General features: G+C 39.4%; 1 protein-coding gene across 1 annotated transcript in view; it reads right to left on the bottom strand.

The window, feature by feature from the left end:
• The window catches only part of plce1 (phospholipase C, epsilon 1), a 63,941-nt gene that overhangs the window by 9,983 nt on the left and 36,508 nt on the right, over positions 1 to 17,450 (bottom strand). The window contains exons 5-31 of the mRNA XM_079260538.1: positions 17,257 to 17,424; positions 13,989 to 14,134; positions 13,762 to 13,909; positions 13,560 to 13,670; positions 13,335 to 13,444; positions 13,138 to 13,254; positions 11,606 to 11,647; positions 11,086 to 11,214; positions 10,867 to 11,003; positions 10,259 to 10,365; positions 9,678 to 9,802; positions 9,426 to 9,570; positions 8,965 to 9,129; positions 8,634 to 8,748; positions 8,234 to 8,414; positions 8,031 to 8,153; positions 6,984 to 7,120; positions 6,654 to 6,892; positions 6,450 to 6,511; positions 6,108 to 6,273; positions 5,889 to 5,996; positions 5,431 to 5,547; positions 4,484 to 4,642; positions 4,079 to 4,214; positions 3,769 to 3,810; positions 1,215 to 1,333; positions 920 to 1,037 (exon numbers count right to left, since the gene is read on the bottom strand). Coding sequence (XP_079116664.1) covers positions 920 to 1,037; positions 1,215 to 1,333; positions 3,769 to 3,810; positions 4,079 to 4,214; positions 4,484 to 4,642; positions 5,431 to 5,547; positions 5,889 to 5,996; positions 6,108 to 6,273; positions 6,450 to 6,511; positions 6,654 to 6,892; positions 6,984 to 7,120; positions 8,031 to 8,153; positions 8,234 to 8,414; positions 8,634 to 8,748; positions 8,965 to 9,129; positions 9,426 to 9,570; positions 9,678 to 9,802; positions 10,259 to 10,365; positions 10,867 to 11,003; positions 11,086 to 11,214; positions 11,606 to 11,647; positions 13,138 to 13,254; positions 13,335 to 13,444; positions 13,560 to 13,670; positions 13,762 to 13,909; positions 13,989 to 14,134; positions 17,257 to 17,424 — 3,472 coding nt within the window. The remainder of the gene's footprint in view (positions 1 to 919; positions 1,038 to 1,214; positions 1,334 to 3,768; positions 3,811 to 4,078; positions 4,215 to 4,483; positions 4,643 to 5,430; positions 5,548 to 5,888; positions 5,997 to 6,107; positions 6,274 to 6,449; positions 6,512 to 6,653; positions 6,893 to 6,983; positions 7,121 to 8,030; positions 8,154 to 8,233; positions 8,415 to 8,633; positions 8,749 to 8,964; positions 9,130 to 9,425; positions 9,571 to 9,677; positions 9,803 to 10,258; positions 10,366 to 10,866; positions 11,004 to 11,085; positions 11,215 to 11,605; positions 11,648 to 13,137; positions 13,255 to 13,334; positions 13,445 to 13,559; positions 13,671 to 13,761; positions 13,910 to 13,988; positions 14,135 to 17,256; positions 17,425 to 17,450) is intronic.

The raw sequence follows: 17,450 nt of genomic DNA, 5'->3' as shown, positions 1-17,450 counted from the left end.
CGACCACCTGAAAACCCTCCAGACAGCACTTTTATAGCAACCTGAGTTCTGCCTGTGTGAGCTGGGCCAACCGCCCTGCTTCCTCTTTCTCAGATCTGAGTCTCTGGAAACTGTAAACAAATATGATACCAGTGGAAACACAGGCGGGTTTATAAGGGCACATGTCATTTAGAGAGAAGAGGAGACAAACAGAGAAGAGGACACTTGAGGGAGTGATGAGCTGATAAGGGTTTGATATTTAAGGGACAAAGAGAAATATTTGCGATAAATCGTGGTGAGGAATGAAGACAGATGATATGAGAGAGGTTATGTGCGCTTAAAGAGCTTTAAAAAGCATTTGCAACTGATGAAGTGAGAGTGTTCTCAAGTATGTGGAATTCAACTCTTTCGAGGGTACAAGTGGAAGATGACGTAAAAAAAGTTGGTCAAGACATCCCTTCCAAGCATCTTACGGTACATTAAATGCAACTGCACTGTTGTTTAGAGAGTTACAGCAGAATTAAGTAATCATATCTTTCCCATGGGGAGAGGAGGAGTCGTGTCTTAGTCGGTGTCCTGTGGGGGACAGAAATTAAGTGTAACACAGGGGTATTGAATGTCCCACAATAGGGGGGGAAGGAAAAAAAGTAAGCAAAAAAACATGGGGAAAACCCTGACCTTTTCAATGGAACATGTGAGTGGGTTAGAGTGGGTGAAGACAGGGGGAAAAAAATTAAACTGACATCATCTTAATTGTAAAAGATGAGAATCTTAACAAAACCGTTCAAATAAATCACTGTTTACTGGAAAAACTGGGAGAAAAATACTCTAAAGGAAGGCATGTGCAGTAAAACTAAGACTCTTTTTTTTGTTTTCATGGGAAACTGAATGAGAAAGGAACTGTTTAACAGAGAAATGGGAAGATAAAACATTCCCTTACCAGGAAATTTCACAGCCTGGCAGTAGATGACAAGGTCAGATAGCTCCTGGGCAATCTGTCTGCTCTCTTTCTTGTTCTGAGGAAGGTAAAACTCCTCACCCAGCTCCATGTCAAACACCTTCAGGTGCAGAGAGACATGTGGAAAACAGAAATTTACAGACAAAGTGAGATCAAAACTCCACGCTGGGACTCATATTTTTTACCCTTAAAAAGAAAATCACCAAACAAATCCACAATAATACATTATTAAATACTTTTCAAACAATTGGGTCCATTTAATCGTTGAGGTTGGTACCTTTCCTTTGCTCTGCATCGTGCCGTCAGACTTTTTCATCCTCTTACGGATTTCATCTACTGGTTGCTCTTCTTTGTCTGCTGAGCTCTTCCCCTCTGGCTTGTCATCCAGGATGTTATCTATGCAAACAAACAACAGAATATTGAATAAATCTTGATGATTCCTGGAGCCTCAGCAAACAAAGCATCTGTTACCTTCTTCAAGAGAATAGCTTATCATAGCCATACGATAACACGACCGCTTTCCTGTAAGCGCTTGTTTGACAACATGCAGAACAAACCTCATTAAACCAAATGCAGATAATCTTATGGTAGAGGAACTGATTGTGTAAAGAGCAACCACTACAACAGGCAGAAACATACCTGTCAATCGAACAAGCTGACATTCAAAAATGACTTTTTAATGGAAGATGGAAGTGGCCAGAATACACACCAGTATAGCTGATATGGACATCACTATGTATGCATGGTAGGAAAATGATGAGTATGCTGAATTCTATCTAAGCATAACTTTAATCTTGATGCTTCACTACATTTGAAGCAGAAAAAAGTCAAAGAGCCATAAATTAAAAGTTCACTTCTCAGGGAGGGGTTGATATTGAATTTAATTCATTGTTAGATTGATTTCGACTCCATCTAAATGAATTAGGTTTGAACCTTTTCTGTTCCGAGTGGAAAAGTGGTCAACAGACTTATTCTGTATTGCCTTCAGCATTAAACCTAACTAAAAATTCAGGATAAACATTTTTCCACATGTTTTCATATCTGATTTGTTGTTTTTTTTATTGTGACTAATTGACAAATATCAGTCATTTTTTTTAACATATTGATCATTATCAGAACTAACTACATCTATTAGAAAACATCTACTTTGTCTTTAAGAAAACATCTATTTGTTTGTTTAGTATACATCTCAGACGTGAGGAAACTTGTGGACAGGTGCAAACGACCAGGGAATCGTTTTGAAACTATAAGCAAGTCTTTATCAGTCAACAGACTTGAAGCAACGCTTCACAAAAAGCACCTCCTAACTAACATCCTCAGCCGTGTCTCTTTACTGTAAACAGAAGCCCCAGCAGGGAGTTGTTCCGTTTGCTCCCATCCTCCTACACATTATTTGCAGCCAAAACCACTAAAAGCAACACATCTGCTTTAAAACATGGAGTGTTTTTATCACAGAACATGTGATTAAAAATGAATGTCGTGCTGCAAACAGCAGCCAGAGGACTGAGACGGACCAGACGGTGACTGGAAGGAGCTACTGCTCATCCGGAGATGGTGGCAACTTAGAAGCTGACGTTTAATACTAAACATATGTGGCAAAACGAATGAGAGTGTGAGAGTGGTTTACTTAATCAGGATGTCTTCCTTGCCAACACTTGCTGGGTAATATTTCATAACAAGTCTTGCACAAGTAGCAAAACTCAACCAAGTTATGGATTCTGGTTAGAGAGGTGTGTTTTCTGAAAGCTCCATGACCAGTAAAAGTTTGTTAGACAGAGACAAGCAGGGTGCAGGGATCAGGAGAGGGCAGTGCAAGGACTGGGATCGGGACAGGGTAGTTTCCCCTGTTCTGTTGTTCAGTGTGGGGGCAGCACAGGGCCTGAGAAACCAGATGGCTTTGTTTTGTTTCCCTGATGAGCCTGCCCAGCCACTGGCGAGGTCACAGACTCGTACAGTATGGAGAGAGGGGGAGACGATGTGTCGGTGGGAGAAAGGGGATTTGTGCAGACAGCATACTGTTTTAACACTGACTTCATGTCAGTGTTTTCTAGAGGTAACCAATTTTCAGTATGTTTCAGTATGTTCACACCCTGCAACGCACTTACTCAGCTGAACTGGGAAGCTGTTCAAGTCAGTTTTTCAGTTTCACACAAATAGTCCAAACAATGACACAAGCTTATGTTACATTTTGTGGAATTTGTTACTAGTAAAAACACAATTGTGTTTCTGTAAACAGTGTTTATATATTGAGGGAATTTTGAATTTGAATGATGATACTGTCAATAACTTCCACTGACACACAGCCATAAAATATAGTTGTATGGAGCTGGATGATCTGTGTCTCTACTACACAGGAGAAACAGGCTGAACATGTGGTGTAAAACCCTCTTGATGTGACAGAGAGATGAATCAGAGCAACGCTGTGTGAAACTTCAGCACTGCTTTGGAAGCTGAATGCACATAGTTGCTCTCATTCATCAGCCGTAGATGGGATGTAATGGTTGTGTGATGGTAACATTCCAGAGGTGATGGTTACCATGCAAAATCACTACAGCCCAGCTGAACACAACCTGTTGTCCACAAAAAGCAAAACACGTCATGATCACTAATGCACTTCTTCACACCAAGGTTTCCTCTGCAGTTTTTCTACAGCAGAATACAAGCAGAGCAAGTGAAGTTGCACTAATTCATCAGAAAATTACTGTAACCACAGAGTCAATATCTAAATTTTAAGACAAAAGCTTCTTAGGCCCCTGCAAGCTGCTGCTACAGAAAAAAAAGACAGAGGACAACAGTGGTTCTTAAAGAGGCGGATCAGGCTGTGCGTTTACCTTCATGGCCATATGAGGCAGCAGAGGCTGTGAGGACATCAGCTAAGTGGAGAACAGGCAAGGAAAAAATTGGAGGGGAAAGAAATGAGAAGAGAGGAACAACATAAAAAGACACTCAAGTGTTAAAAAGAGGAGAGACAGAACAAAGCAGTAAAAAGAAAATGATTTTAAGGAGAAAACAAGATTTACAATTAAATTGAGGGTTTAAACTTGAGAGGAGTGAAAGCTAACTGAGCTCTTGTAAGTCCTCGGATACACTTCTGTTCTGTGGTTTGTTTTAAACCCAAAACCCCATCACACATTTTCTTACCATCTGACAGCGACTCGTAGTCGTAGTCATATTCATCTTCTTCTTCTTCCTCTTCTTCATTTGCATGGTTGCTAGGCGAATTAACTCCCGGTGACCCGTTGCTTGCCTGGGCCTGCATGTGGGCCAGCTGGTGAGCCTTTAAGAAGGGTTAGGATGTGAAAATCATGTCTGAAGGAAGATCTATACCCATCTTTGATCGTAAATGCACACATTGTGATAGATTTCAGTGTATATTCCCAAGCTGTCTGAACACATCTATTATTTACATTTGACAGCACTCTAATGATCACTAGCTCTAAATATTCAATACACTGAAAAAGCCTGGAAGTTCCTTTACGAGACAGCTTATAAGAAATATAAATTATGCACATATCGATAAGTGTGTGTAGAGTGTTTCTGCCCGACCTTCTGTTTCAGTATGTCCACCGGTGCTTGATGGGCTTTGAGCTTCTTGTTCTTAAGGAGAATCTTCCTGCGTAGCTGTAGCGGTGATGGCAGGTGAGGGTCATCACTGAAGTCACTTTCAAAAAGGAAGCGCGTCACAAGACGCTCACCAAACACAGTCTGATGATTAAAAAAAAAAAAAAAAAATGTTGGAACACGACCGATAATGACATCAGCAGAACGCAGTCAAATGAGTCGTGTCACATGAAAAGACAGGAAGGAAAAAAAAAAGCTCATTTCAGAAGCTGAAGCAGAATCCTCAATAGGAGAAAATGAAAGTGCTTTTATCAACTCAAAACATTACAAATAAACATGAGCGTGGTGATGTAAGCTGCCCAGGGACACACGGCCGTCTGAACTTAAAAGACTTCTCTTTATCAAGATGCTCAGAAGTCGGTCTCTGGGGAGGATGAAATGCTGGGAAATTTCTTTAGATGAAAGCCTGATGATGTTCCATGATGTAGTCATCTGTCATAAACATGTGTGACCTTAAGTATACAGTAGAACTTAAAAAAAGAAGGAACACACAGTTGTAGCTTCAAGATTAGAGAAGCGAGCTTCTGGCTGGAAGTCGGCTAGTCTGAACGTAGCAGCTGAAAAACGGAGCCAGGGAAACAAAAACATGGAGTCAAAGTAGTCAAACACTTGATTAAAAATGTGTCGGTCCAAGTATACCAGTGGAATTTATTCACCAGCATAAGTGGTCATGTAGTGTGACGGTGTGGCGAAACTAAAGCATGACGATCCTTCAAAGGTTTCAACCTGCATACAAACTCAAGACAGATTAATCTATAATTTTGTTTCGTCCCAATCAGAAACGTCCCTAATCTATAAGATCAGTGAGAAATTCACCAAATATGAAAGGTAAAAGACACAAACAGGAATTCCAGATGCAGCTTTGAGTGTACCTTGAACATTTCAGCCATCTTGCGTTGCTGCGGAAGGGAGCAGTGGTTCTCTATGGACAGGATGACGGGCATGTCAGAATTGACAAATGCTGAGCGGTTAATTGCTTCAACCACATCCTTTCAGAGGATCAGAGGAGAAAAGAAAATTTTACAGGGTGCCCGAGCCAAATGGGCCAATAAATGTGACAATGAAATTATAACAAGTGAGCTTTACCAACAGCTCAAATCAAATACATGTAATAACTCATATCAATATGATACTAAAGACAAAAATAATCTAATTTAGGCCTGATTTTGTAAATATGAAAACAGCATGATGGTATTTTAATATATGCGTCTGTTCTAGAAACTTTGGCCAAGTCCTGCTGTTGATGCAGGTGAAAAGGAAAGAGAACCAGCGACTGATTTTTAAACTGGAGCTGCATTTTATAACTTAATTATTAATCAGCCTTTCAAACCTTAAAGGGAATCTTCGTGGTGAGTGTGTGTCCATGATAAATAACTGGCATGCCATCATCCCCGTCCCAGCAGTCCAACTCCACGCTCCTACAGCCTTGCAACAGCACCTTGAAGTGAATAGGATGTATGTAAATAAACATCTGCCTCCTGCAGCTCACCGCAGCAGTCTGGTTTAAATAAAACACTAAACACTTAAGTACTTGTACTTTCAGAATTACCTGACTATACAGCTCAACAGAGGATTCTCCTTTGAGTTGGTGTCCAGTCAGATAAGTGTTGTGAGAAGACTCGATATAGTAATAGGACAGAGGATACTGCAGCTCCTCTGGATTTATCTGCGATTCTTCATTTCGAGAAGCAAAGTTGTCCTTGTCCATCAGGAACCTGGTACCGGCACAAGGAAAGCATTGGTTGGCAAGTTGTGTGATAGCAACACCTTGCTTATACAGCCTTAAAAACATCACAGGTATGTGACATAGTTTGCATGTTCTTTTTAGGACATGAATCATATTTATGTACTTTGATTTGATTCATTTTGAAATACTGAATTGAAACTTTACCTCGCAAAACCTTCAAATGACATCCAACCCATTTGTCTCATGGTCGATGAGGGCTCAAATTTCTGCAAAAACAAATAAAAAACTGACCTTGTTGATGGAAATCTTTTCCTTTGTTGTGCAATGACCTTAATTCATCTTTGACTAAAGTTTATATTCTTCATCAACACAGTCAGAGCCATCCACTCCTCTCATGCCGACTCCTACCTGTATAATGCTGAGAATCTCATCGTAGCTCAGGTGCTCCTTCTGACAGTTCACTAAAAAGTCATTAAGCTGTGGGATTGCTAATCCCAAGACACCCAACGACGCGTTCTCCACCCCCGTGCCGTTGGTCACGATGCTGGCTGCTGCTATGGCATCTGAGATCTGCTTCTGGTTGTCGGACATGTGCTGCCTCGTCCGGATGAACAGACCAAGATCAGAGCCATTCCGTGTCAGTAAATCTGAAGAGGAGCGGCAGACATTAGAAGCAAGAAAAGAACAAGTGTCTACAAAGATTTTTTTTTTTTTTTTGACTGCCAACACATGGTTTACCAAGGTCAGGCTGTAGTCCTGTGTCTTTGTCATCTATCCTGAGGTTGGTGTAAAGAGGAGATGATTCAGGACCTGAGCGACTGCAGGGGACTGCGAAGGTGTCAAAAAGCTCTTTCAGGTCTTTCCTGCTTCGGATGCTGTTGAGAAAGTTCACCAAAGTTACTTCAATTTAAGCGTCCATCTACATACAACCTGCATGATGCCGAACAACTATTTTTAAATTGCAAATGCGATTTGAGCCTGTATTCAGATTAACTTGGTACTCAGGTCTAGACAAAAGCTTTATGGATCTCGTAAAATCCAGCTTTGCAGCCAGCGTGGTCGATGAAGCTGCCAGATTATTTAGCTATAAAATCAGGCAGAGGTCAAACGTCTTCAGTCTGTAACTTATATAAGAGCTCATCATTTTTTTGGATGAACGTATGCAAAGGTGTGAAGAGTTGTGCACAGTGCACATGTTACTTTAACAAAGCCTTAGCAAGATGGTTGTTATTCGAGATATTTAAACTCCTCATCATACTTTTTCTGACTTTAAACCACTCATGTTACTTTCACACTGTGGTTGTATGAGTGCAGGAGTAGAATTTAAAAGGCTGGGCAGAAGATGAGAGAATTCAACACAATCTAAAATATGTAGGCAGACTATTACAAAAATTACTTTTCATCGCAAAGCCTTTTTTTTTTTTTCCTCTTCATCTGGCAGGAAGAGGAAATTAAAACAAAAACAGATAAAAGCTGAATAAAATACACACAAGAATCCTTTGAAATTTTCCTAAATTTAACAACTTTGAGAAGCATTTGTTGCAGTTGTCATATCACTCTATTTTTAGGTGCTTTTGATAAAAGCTTCACAATTATATAACAAAAAGGAGTGAAGAGGTAAATATGCTGAGCAGGAAGCATGAAATAAACATATCAGTGGGTATAACACTGTTATTACATATTACTACAAGAACTTTAGAAAGACTTTAAAAATCAAATTATATCTTATTTCATTTAACTAAAGATATCTAAAATGAAAAAAAAAAAAGATCAAGGTAATTTTACCTGAATGACTTGAAAAGCTCAACAAATTCAATGAAGGTCATGGTGCTGTCAGAAATCATGAGATTCTGGAAACCTTTAAAACAGCCTTTACCTCGGCCATGCCATGATCTGCTGCTCCAAGCCCTGCAGTTCACAAAGAGATTAAAAATACATCAGCCAGAATAACATTAGGTATCAGTGGAGTTAAACTTGTATACTTCTACCCTTTCCCCTCCCGAACATGCCCTGGCTGTGACTTTGAAGTTCCTGAAAGGATTGGAGATAACTGTGGACGGGAGTGGTTGGACCCTGTCATGCTGGAGGAAGAAGATGACGAAGAAGAGGAGGCTAGTAGTCCAGGACTCTTACAGGAAGAGAGGGAAAATGGTCCAGGAAAGCTGTCATCTATGTGGGCATAGAGGACCCAGAGTAAATAAATATATATATATATATATATATATATATATATATATATATTTCACATACAACATTGTACAGTTCACTATTACACATTATTATTATTATTATACTATTACGACTGTTTGCTTTCCTCTTCACTTAAAATATGCCCAGAGATTTCTCTTAAATTAGCTTGATTTTAAATAATAATTTTGCAAACTTCACCTGGATCTTCTTGGTCAATGCTGTCAGACTCTGGACCATTTCGGTACAGTCCTTCCTTGCAGCTCCGCGTCTTTCTGGAAACCATCTCGTCATCGGTGGCATCCCCACTGTCTCCCTGTATTGTTTGTTAAAACACAAATGATCAGAGCTTTGATGTCATTGTAGTTTGATGCTTTGGAGCGGAGTACTCCAACATTTCTATTATTGAAGAAAATAAATTTCTTCCCGGCATGTCAAACCACTATTACAGTTTATTTTCTGTATCAGTCTAAGCTGCATGTTTTAATGTACTTTTCTACAGTACAGAGACAGAAAATACTTATTTACTGACCCTGACAAGAGCTTTCTTCTTCTTTTTGGACTTATCGTTGATGCTCAACGGGCTGTTTTTCTGGGTTCCAGGTTTCTCAACGCCACCTGCACCCATGTTCCATCTCCGCCCACCAAAAAGCTCAATGGCCTGAGCTAAAGTAGGACCTTCATATCTGCAATCCTCCTATGCATGCGGAAGCACACACACACAAAGAATCAACAGGAATACAATGAACACAACATCTAAGTGTCATTTGTTTAAATGAGGGAGGAAAAAAATCTTATTCAGCCAAAAAAGATATTAAAAAAAAACCTTTTACTTAAATGATTGGTACAATTTTTTGCAACTTTAGATCATCAGTCATGCAGATAATGCATTAGAGAGTAAATGGATCAGAATATTATTAAGAATGAGAGTGGAGCAACTGGTGTTTTTTCCAGCACAATACTATTGAAGCACTTCATCCAGTCCAGATTTACCTGATACAAACTGACATACTGCCTCCTCAGCCACTGCAGTCTTTGGTCAGGAAACTTCTTCAGTTTTCTGATTGCATTCACCAGCTCTGATAGACCCGTGTAGAGCATCTGTGTCGTGTGATTGGGGGCCACAAAATGCAGGAGTCTAATAGCAACAGTCAGGAGATCAGTCAGCAAAATATTTACTGGTAGTAAAAAAAGTGTTTTGGCAACATGGCAGTGTTGCACTGCTGGTAGTAACAACACACTTACCTGTTGTCAGTGGTACTTAGGCCATAGAGGAGGGTTAGTCCATTCTCCTCCACGGTCATTTGGCTCAGCTTGTTTTGCAAACATATAGTATGGACATCTACTCCCTGATGACCCAGAAACACTGCCTGTGCAGGCAAATGAGTGGTGTTGTGTGAACATTTTAACCCTTAAAGGTGGAGTATGTAAGATTTTCAATATTTTCTAAATGAATTAACTAATAAAATAACTACAATCATAATTAGATAGTTTGTTGAACATGTAGGTTCCAGTCTGTCCATATTTGATGCGTTATTAAATTAAAAGTTTAATTAATGACAAATGACAAAAAGCACTTTTTGTTACTGGTAGGCAAACATTTAAGAAGGGTCTTTGTCATTAATTAAACTTGTAATTTAACAACACATCAAATATGGACAGACTGGAACCTAAATGTTAAAAAAAAAACTATCTAATTATGATTGTAGTTATTTTTTTAGTTGATTTATTTTGAAAATATTGAAAATCTTACATACTTCACCTTTAACAAACACATCTGCTCCAAACACTGAACAGCTTACTATCAAAAGCAAATTTCAACAAACCTTCACAACTCCAAGGTCCAACAGGCCTTCTGCGAGACCAGCCACTACAGTGTGTCCTAATCCGAGCGGCTGCTCTGTGGGGGAAGCACCTCCGCTTTGAGGCTTTCCTACCAAATAGCAACACGTTTACGATATGTTTAAAATGTAGTAAAGACATAGGAAATTGAGGAAGTTGAGCAGATGCACACATTAACAACTAACTTCAACTGTACATGTTATAAAAGATATGAAGAAACCTTTAAGCACAAGCTAAACTTGTTTACAACATCATGACAGGAAATTTTATTTCTCATATCATGGATACCTTGTGCATTTTTTTTTTTTTTTTGTTTGAAGAACAATAACACAACGGGAGATGCCGCTTGTGTGTTTGAGCCGTAAACATAATTTGCTTAGTGTGCGGTGATTTATCTTCCCTGCAATTTCTATGTTTATCTAAATATATTGACCTGAGTAAAATCTTACACTTGTTGAGAATAATCCATGTCTGGCTGAAATTTTTTACACCACCAAAATGAAATAATCACATTCATTACAGTAAAGTTAAACTAACAGAAATTCGTGTCAAAATGATCCCTGCAGAAGACAGCAGAGGAGATGGTATGTACCCCAGGTGAGTGTTGTGTTATCCGGCTGGAGTCGCAGCAGACAGCGAGCTGTGAGGTGACTGTCCTGGTCGTAATGAATAACTGTAGCCCCCTGCAGCAAAAACTGGTGAACGTCTGGCTGTAGTGACAACACATACCTTTAAAAAGAAAGAAATTTAAAGATGTTGGTGTGTAACTTGAGGTTTTGTAGCTGAGTTACTTTCGGAGGTTATTTCCTACCAAGGAATGAGCTCTGTGCCATGGCTAAAAGCTCTATGCGTCTCTTCGGTGCCTTGAAATTCCACCTCTTTAACCACTGGTTCAACCGACAAATCACCATCCGAGTCTGACAAGTCCCCAACCGTGAATCTAAAGATTTGTACAAATTGAATTCAGAAAGCACAAGCGTGGTCAAAGAACAGAAGGAATGTTTTCAAACATTCAATGCACCTATTTCCAAAAGTGCTGGCACCTGCACATGATTCTACATTTAACGACTGAAGAAAGCGTGGAAAGGATTTTATTTATATAATATAGGGAAGATTTACTTACACATTAAAAAATGACCAGCATCACAAGTGAAACAATGAAAATGCACTCTGCCAAGTAGGTAGTAGTCAGACAAGCATGAAAGCAACATGCATTTGTCATTGCACATTCCTCTGCCATTATAGAAGCTTCTGGTTAAACTGCAGCTGAACTCATGTTGGTGTGTGTAAACATGTTTCAAACTCCTGCAACTCATTCTGCAGCCACTTACAAAACTCGCTTTGTTTCTGGCGTTGTCCTAAATGAATGGGAACTACAATACAAGAAGCAAGAAAGAAGGAGGAGAGGAAAAGTTAGAAGAAGTAGAAAAGACAGTCAGCTGAAGTAAAAAAAAAAAAAAAAAAAAGCAGTGAAAAGGAGGATGCCACTGAGTGGTATTCAAAACAAAGGAAAAGCAGTGATAAACCGCTTTGAGTTAGCTGATAAGTATCTGTGTTGAGGCCCAACCAGATGAACACTGTAAAAACTAGCCCAAACCGAAAAAAACACCAACATAAAACATTTCAGACAAAGAAAAAAATAGTCTACGTTACCTAAATATAACAGATGGAGGCTGGAATTAAATCAGTTTTCTGCACTATCCACATTCCAGCTTGTGTTATTAACTACCTGCCATCAGTGTGCTGAAAAGTACCAGAGCTCTGCTTCTTCCTGTCCTGACAGGAAACTAACCCGTTATCTTTTTTTTCTCTGTGACACACAGTTTTACATGAACACCACTTCATCTCAATGACAATCTGCAAATGTGTTCCTTGCAAACCATTACCTCGTGATGTTTATGAGGACAATAATAAACCCAGCTGAACTTGTTGAGAATAAAGATCACAGAATCCAAAAGGAAAAAAAATCTTTACACCAAGATGGAATATATCATACTATATGTTACGTATTAGTTACATTCTGCAGAAAATGATTTTATCTTTAAGCAGAGTGGTGTTTTAACAAAAGCCATCAGTGGAGCCTCAAGGTTTTAAAAAGACAGAAGGAAAAAAAAAACCAACAAAAAACGCCATACACTCTTTTGTAAATGCCTTGCGTTGTTATGTAACACATTCAATCTGAATCTTTAAAAATGTTGCTACAGCACATCTACAAATGCTATCTATGAATCACCTTTTACTGCTGGACCCGTGAGGGAGGGGCCTTTTATACAAAAGTGCCTGGCCATGCCAGTCACTCTCAGCATGGCAGCATTCATAAATCTAATATAAATCTGTATGCAACTTTATTCAATTTTGCCCATGAGTCATTGTCTGTGAGTGCACAGGAAAGTCAAAAGCTCAAATTTGGAAACAGACCTTTGGTACAAAGGTCACAGTCTCAGACAATACAATCTAAAGTGTGCCTTAAAGAATGGGTGAAACAAAAAATGAAGAAAAAAAAAGTTTTTGTGCCAAAGTAATATGTAAAAAGATTGCATATTTGTCAATGTCAATGTACAAACTGAGACAATTGTTCAATAGGTAATTACTAGCATCTTAGGGCCACGTAGGATAAATAAGGCAACATAAACAATTTGTTGCTGTTAACTAAACACCAGAAGAAGGTAAACAATGTGATAAGCTCTACAAGCCAATTAAAAAGTCGCTAACATCCAGCAGGATGTGAAAAAAAACATTTATTATGTTCATATGACTTTAACTACTACTACTAACTACTAACATTTCAAGTGTTCTGTAGGTTTGTACCGGAAAGTGCGCAGGAAAAGAAAACCTTTGAGAAAAAAACCCAAAAGCAACTAACTGATTGAGGCAGCGGTCTTTGAAGGAGTTGCTTCTGAATGTAAGGGATGGGCCAGCTGAAGACGGGCTGCTGGACGTGTCATCAGGATCCTCTGCTTCCAAGCTGCGATTACAAGATCTAAAGACCAGGAAGATGGGAGAAAATAATGACAAACACTTTAAATACTTTATTTTTTCATTTTCTAGGATGCAACCCACCTAATAATCTGCAGGATATTGCTGACTGTAGCTTCTTTCTCTGGAATATGCAGCCCATCCGGACCAGACCGTGACATGAAACTATGCTGACCGCTGTAGTCTGATACAAACTGGACACAGAGAGAAAACAGAAGGATGGATCAAACAATGTGATGAGTTTTCATGCTTCGGTCAGTTACATCAAATGTGTGTTCGTTTGTGCATCCTGGAGGGTGTTTATTGTACCTCTATCGAGTCTTCTGTGCTGACTGGAGCTTGTTTGAGGCTGATGATACTTGCTGTGCCATCCAATGCATCACTTAGCTCCTTGAGAAAAACCCCACAGAATGGAACCACCTGTGTTGTCGAATAAAATACCAATAAAACAAGTTCAGCCATAGTGACTGATGATAATTCCCAAACATCATCTGCGTCTTCAGACACCTACCTTGCACCCTGGTATATTAAGAGCTCTGGTCACAAGCTTCTTGTATTCAGAAGAAGACTCATGCTGAGCCATGGCGTCCTTTAAACTTCTCATGGTCTCAATGTCCGACTGGTCCATAAACTGCCACATCTTTAGCACCTTGCGAGACCTGCAGGGCAAGACAAATCTCACCTTTTAAAGTGCCCTTCCTGACTAAAGAATAACTCATGTCACTTGTTTCTTCCAACCTGAGTCCAGCCAGGAACTCCATGACACCATTGTAGTTTCCCATGTTCCAACAGCACTTAGCGACATGGACAAGATATGAGAAGACTTCTCTCTTCTCCTCCATGGACCCTGCTGTCAGAACCAGCCACGTCACCCACGAACTCACCTGCAAGTTCACAGTTTTTGTATTTATTATTACAAACTGTTTCATTACAATGACTCACAAAAGCAAATACTAATACTAATACTTACACAGAGCTTATCACTTACTATCTTTTTAACTAACAGCACTGTAATATGTCATGTGCTGAGGATTATCTGAGGCTGGTTCACATCAATGTGAATGATAATGTTTCCAATCATAGACATTTCTGCATGAACAAATCAGATCACATGCGACATGTAATAAACCACCAGTTGACTTAATGTTTGCATGTTACTGCAGCACTGCTTCAACTAGAGCAGCATTGAAACCCAGCAAACTGGAGGCAACCTCTAAAATCCTGTTATATTTAGCAGAGAGGCTTTGTAATGTGTGTGGTCTTGATGGTGCTCATGAATTCTGGTTTGTAATAAATGTACAAGATTATTACCAGTTGGTCTCCCTCATACACAAACAAGACAGAGTGAGATCAGATATCTCTCAGCTGTCTCTGCACTGACTGCCCTCAAGCATCCGCATAACACACGATGGCATAACCAGATATGTATCAGGGTCAGCTTTCCCTCACATTCTGGGTGATGTACACACATACATACACACACAAGCCTGACAGTAAAGCTTCTTGCTCTCTTGTGTCATTGTTTCCACACATTAAAGCCCCAATAATGTAGTCTCTCACACACACCGAAACTCGCTAACCCCATTGCAGGTGGTAAAAACATCCCTTGGCCGACTGTTCTATTACTGGCTTACCGGTGTTATGTAAGGAACTATAAAGCCCACCTGGTCTAATTTCACAGAGACTAAATAAAGGAACAAACACACACCGACACACAAATTGAAAACATGTAACAAAGTGCATGGTTTCACAAATACTACTGCTTCAAGTTATTTGAATGAAAAGCAGGTTTAAAAAGAAAACATATACATAATCTTAATTTTTGAAGATGGATCCCTTTTCTTTAATCCATTACCATTTATTCTGTCACTGTCAACAAGGAGGAATTCTAGTACCTTGTCAGAAATGATATTTTTATACTTACAAGTCTCCAATATATCAGATACAGAGCATCAGATACAGATGATACATCCTGGAGCTTTCAAAGACTGCAATGTTACAACTAAGAGGCTGGTTCTAAAAAACTTCCATACTTGGCTTACTAAAAAACAACCCAGCTGCCCTACCATCTCTTATCTATTAAAACCTCTGTTCTGTGCATGCCGGATGTGCGTGCCATACTTAAAAATCTTCTATCAGCCTCTTCTACTGTTATGACATAATCCAACACCATGTCAGCTGGGAGGTTGAATTTCAATCACCACTGAAACCATCCTGACTGTCTGCAAAGTGGCTTTTTGAACTGCCACAGATCAAGGGATTGCGTTGAGCTGGCATCTCTTCTGATATTCCAGACAGCAAAAGTGTGTATTCAGTGTTGTGTATGACAGATAACAGACAGATATGAGGACATGATGTCTGAAGACAAAAGCATATAACAGCAAAAAAAACTTAACAAAAAGCAAACAAAACTTGAAAAGAGCTTATTAAAAATGACAAAAATGTACAATAACATAAATTACATCCATGTGTAATATGGACATACATACATACATGTGTATATACACACACATGTATGTATGTATGTCTCTCTCTCTCTCTTTCTCACTCTTACTACCTGAGAGAGAGAGAGAGCATTGTTCTTGTTCTTATCAGAAGCAGAGAAAAGTTCACTCAGACGCACAGAGAACTAGAATTGGGTACACACTGATCCCCCTTTGATGTTTGCGTATGTGTTGATCTGTCTGACTGTCTTACTGCCTGTCTGTCTCCATCTGTTAATAGTTGAACTGTGAGGGTCAGTTTCCCCTTGATACAAGACTTACATAACCGAGGTTGACAGAGAACCTTTACAAACTCAACGCAGGACATACTGGTTCTGTCAAAACTAAACACTCAAGACACACAAAGAGGCCCAAACTTCTCACCATTCCCTGCCTCCCTGTTTTCCCTTCTAGGATATCTTTTTAACAGCACAGTAATTCACTCCCATACAAGGCTTGAAAAGGAACCGGATGAAAATTGTTAGAAACCTAAAGATAGTAAATCAACAATCTCAAAATAGTGAATAACGAACAAGGAAGCAACATCCTGATATTACCTAGAAAACAGCCACTTTGCATACCATCATATGGTTATTTTCCACATAGTTATTCTATCAGCCTGTTAGAAAACAAACCCAAAGACTTAAACTGAGCAAAAAAAGATAAAAGCTGGAATGCTTTTCACATGAAAATAAAGACAAATAAAAAAAGAACTAAAAAAAACACATTGACAAATAATTTAATTTTGAACTACAATAGTCAAAGCATGATAATAATAGAACAATGCTGAATGCTTAACTTGAGACTGTACACTAATGCTGGAGAAAACTGGTATTCTGTCAAAGTCAAGCCCAGAGTTTACAATTTGAAGACAGGGTTTCATGTCTTCAGAAGAGAATCATTGTTGTCATTTGACTCTGGTTCCACCATGCCCAAATATGGTTACACTGCACATTTGGAGAAGCATTTTGCATGTCTCTCCTCTTGCTGTCTTAAATGAAAACCAGCTGATGCTGAAGGAATGCAACTTAAAGATGACTTCATCATTCCCAATCAATTTCTCTCCCGCTAACACTCTCTCTTTCTCAGCAGTGCAGTGATGTGATTGTTTATTCTCAAAGTGACTCACCACAGAAGACACGAAGATCAGGAGTGTAACTTTAGCCAAACTACACCACAGCGAGAGAGTGCTGCCGTACACAGAGCCTCTGGTGTTAGGAATAGGCTTGCATGGTAGAGCAACACGGAAGATCCAGCGGGATGAAAACTCAATTACCGATCAGCTCTTCTTCTTAACCATTCACTTCAATGTCAAGAGAAAGATCTGTTTTTTTATGGACACTGATTATGTAATTAACAGGAAGTCACTAAAGAGCCCCTGACATGTTTAAGAGCTGCTTTTTTTAATTTAGATTTTCACAACATTTGACATGTGATTTCTTTCCACATATAAACTTTAAAAGTACAGCAAAAAAAATGAATGTTAGTAATAAAGAGCAACTGATTTGTGCCAGCCTCCTTACCTCGTTGAAGCGCGCCACCAGGTTCTCCACAGCATTATGCCGCTTAGTACTCTGAGTGGGCATTGCTGGTGCTGACAGTGAAGCCTTGAGGTTTTGGTGGCGTTTAGTTTGACACTCAGGACTGCCCAGGTCTCGAGTGAGGAAACAGAGGTAGTCCAAGGGGAAGACCTGCAGAAAGACACTCACTCTTAAAC

Source organism: Telmatherina bonti (assembly GCF_933228915.1).
Source record: "Telmatherina bonti genome assembly, chromosome: 21".
In the NCBI taxonomy this organism is placed as follows: domain Eukaryota; kingdom Metazoa; phylum Chordata; class Actinopteri; order Atheriniformes; family Telmatherinidae; genus Telmatherina; species Telmatherina bonti.
Note: the sequence above shows the minus strand (reverse complement) of the source record. Positions and strands in the feature narration are given on the sequence as shown.